This window comes from Erigeron canadensis, chromosome 2, assembly GCF_010389155.1.
Source record: "Erigeron canadensis isolate Cc75 chromosome 2, C_canadensis_v1, whole genome shotgun sequence".
NCBI classification, from domain to species: domain Eukaryota; kingdom Viridiplantae; phylum Streptophyta; class Magnoliopsida; order Asterales; family Asteraceae; genus Erigeron; species Erigeron canadensis.
The window spans coordinates 40,111,547-40,114,767 of record NC_057762.1 but is presented as its reverse complement, the minus strand read 5'-3'; the positions used below and the strand labels follow the sequence as shown (position 1 = coordinate 40,114,767).

Here is a 3,221-nt window from a genome sequence, read left to right as displayed (position 1 = left end):
AAAAGTAAAAGCTAAACGTTGTTTAGATTTAAAGGGTAAATCTTCAAAGTTCAAATGGCTCTTAGCTTGGTAGCATGTGAGTTATCCATCAACCATGATTTTGTGAATTCAAATCTCGAAAAAGAAAAATTGTATATTGGTGTCTATATCTGTCATTCTAAAGAAAAAATTATAAAAGAAAAAAGTAAAGAAAGGAAGGCAAAATAAAACAACTACATATTTTCGTTTTAATATACAAAAGGAAAAGAAAAAAAGCACCAAGAGTTGCATCAAGAATTCTCAGTGGAAAATCAAACACACCTATATACAGAAAAGTAGTTCATATTGTTTTGCAGTGTTATAATGCATTTAACAGCACAAACTAGTCATGCATTATATATGCTTTACTTATTAGACAGAAAACAAGTTACAACATCATATCTGAATTAGCAGCGGCAGCAACAGCTTCAGGGTGATAATGAACCATCTCCTTCCACATCATCTCTCTTATCATTTCCTCACCCCAATCTTCATCTATATCAAGATCCACAGGTACTTGAACCGGAGGATCTGTATTCGGGTCATAAAGTTGAGACATATAAGGATGGCGAAGCGCTTCAACCACACTAATTCTCTTTGAAGGATCAAAAACCAGCATCTTTTGCAACAGATCAATGGCTAATGGATGAGCATGAGGATAGAGGCGAGTAAATGAAGTACCGGGTGAATAAGGAAGTGACTTTATGTAGTTTCTTGCTTTTGGGTTATCGATAAATTCTATATTTTCTTCTCTTTGACTCCCAAGTATGTTGACTATCAGTTTCAGTTGGTTGAGGCATTCGGTCCCTGGGAAGAGAGGTTTTCTACCAAGAAGTTCAGCAAAGATGCACCCGACAGACCAAACGTCAATTGAGGTATTATAGTTGTCACAACAGAGGAGTAGTTCTGGGGCCCTATACCAACGGGTCACCACATACTCTGTCATGAACTGATCTTTACCATTATTTGTACGAGCTAGTCCAAAATCACATATTTTTAGGTCACAGTTTGCGTTGATGAGTAGATTCCCAGGTTTCAAATCACGATGAAGGATGTTTACCGAGTGCAAATACTTCAAGCCTCGCAACAACTGAAAATGGCATCATTGAAGATTCATCAACAAACAAAGACATGAAACCTAAAAACTAACTGTATGTGTATTCCAACTATTAACAAATTAGACTTCCCTATATGATCCAGGAATGTTTAAATGTACGTTTTCAAAGTGATTATGGATACCATGAGTCAAATAATCGATTGTAACAAAACTTTATCTGTACAAACATGCTTAGATTTGCTTCTACTTAATTTAAACAATTCAAACAATCCTTACTTTATACGTTGGACATACTCAGGTAACAAGTCAACAAAAAATGACATTTTCTTGAGAAAAAGAAAAGGCACTATTTCTCTGATGAAAAAAAGTTTCTCAAACTAGGCACTATTTCTTTTACTGTTACAAAATCAGATTACCAGAAGCTGAACTTGTTCATTGAAGAATAATCACACAAGTAGTTGCAAAATGTGAATCAAATATAAAAGCATCACCTTGATCCACATACCTGGAAGAGAAAATATTGGCAGTGGTCATTACTAAGAGCTTGAGACGACTTAATAATCTGATGCAAATCAGTATCCATAAGTTCATAAACCAAATAAACATCTTTAAAACTTCTTCTGTGAATCGGCACCATCACATCTTTCAAACGAATAACATTGTCATGTCTAAGATAGCGAAGAAGCTTAAGTTCACGCAAAGTTCTCAAGGCATCAATTCGATTATCAAAAGCATTGTGTATTTTTTTAATTGCTACTTTCTCATTCGTTTCACGGTTAACAGAAGAACAAACTATCCCATACGCACCTCTACCAATAGGCTTGATGGGCACATATTTAGTATCTATTTCAAACAATGCCTTCCACATTGAAAAGTAATGTTTCCCTTCTGATTTAATCCCATTTGGCGGTTCAACTGGTGTTGCCATCTTTCTACATATAACGATAACATAAATCGTTAACTATGTAAAAATTTATACAGACTAGGATTTAGCTAAACATAGTGGTTAGGACTATGGTTAATATGTTTAGAACTTCAGACACACATAAATATATTCTACGTAAAAAATAGCAATAAAACACACTCTAAGCATAAGGATAAAAATTCAGATACAAATGACAATACTTAACAAAATCCAAAATTATATATATATATATATATATATATCTTTGATCCATTTAGAATGTAACATCACAACAACTCAACAATATAATCATATCAATTATCAACAACGCCAAAAAAATCAACTAAAATAAAGTGCTACAAGAGACGCACACTCATTTGCCAATCTTGGTATTCAAAAAAATTAAAAATCCTAATATAAAAAAAAAGATACTTTATTATAAAGTAATTAAAAAATATCATGGAAATTGAAATTGAGAGGAAAAAATCATACCCCTTTTGCAGAAAAAGGCTAAAGATTGTTGCTTTATCCAACTATCTTCAATTTCTTGGCTTCAATCTTCATCCCCAATTCAATTCAATTTGAATTCTAATCAAGAAACTCAAAATTAAGCATTTTTATTGAAAATCAAAGAAACCTCAGTTCAATTAGACCATAAATGAACCCCAAATAACACTTTAACTTAGTGATCGGAAAATATGATATAATTTAATGCATACGTGACGTGAAAGATAGATAGATAGATATAGATGGTGTAAGTATATGTGGGTTGATAATAAGAACAAGAAAGAGAGATCTAATTTGATTGGATTGGGATTGGATCTATGAAAAACACAGAGTAACAGTGTGTGTTTGTGTGTGTGAATTCGTTATCTGGTATTGTGATCAGAAGCCGCATGGGCAGTGTCTTGATGGACCAGTGTACAGAATATGAAATTATATTTATAAAGAAAGATATTTGTACCATATAAAAAAACATATAAACTAAATATGTGACATGTACGTTGCCCTGATAGACATTACATTTGTTAAGGATTTAATAAAAAATACGAGTATTATTCAAGAGATAATGTGTCATAAAATTTTTTAAGAAAACATGTATTATTCAAATTATTAAAAACTGACATTTTTCAGTTAAAAAATGAACTGTAAAAGTTTTGTGTGAAAGTCGTTCGCGTAATAGTTTAGTGCTAAAAGTGTAAGAGACTTAAATGTTGTGGTGAAAATAAAAGAAAATCAAAA

General features: G+C 32.2%; 1 protein-coding gene across 1 annotated transcript; it reads right to left on the bottom strand.

Moving 5' to 3' along the window:
* Window positions 1-283: 283 nt before the first annotated feature.
* LOC122586915 (mitogen-activated protein kinase homolog NTF3) lies at window positions 284-2,894 on the bottom strand. Its single transcript, XM_043758941.1, has 3 exons — window positions 2,472-2,894; window positions 1,581-2,007; window positions 284-1,108 (listed from the first exon to the last, which is right to left on the bottom strand). Exons 2-3 carry the CDS (start codon window positions 2,001-2,003, stop codon window positions 407-409), a joined length of 1,125 nt encoding a protein of 374 aa, XP_043614876.1. The 5' UTR covers window positions 2,004-2,007; window positions 2,472-2,894; the 3' UTR covers window positions 284-406.
* Between the last annotated feature and the right edge of the window lie 327 nt (window positions 2,895-3,221).

Excerpts from the sequence above, each read along its gene's own strand:
- LOC122586915 (XM_043758941.1), bottom strand. The coding sequence starts at position 2,003 with ATGGCAACACCAGTTGAACCGCCAAATGGGATTAAATCAGAAGGGAAA. Across the intron at positions 1,109-1,580 it reads GCCAATATTTTCTCTTCCAG|TTGTTGCGAGGCTTGAAGTA; the intron begins GTATGTGGATCA and ends TGCCATTTTCAG.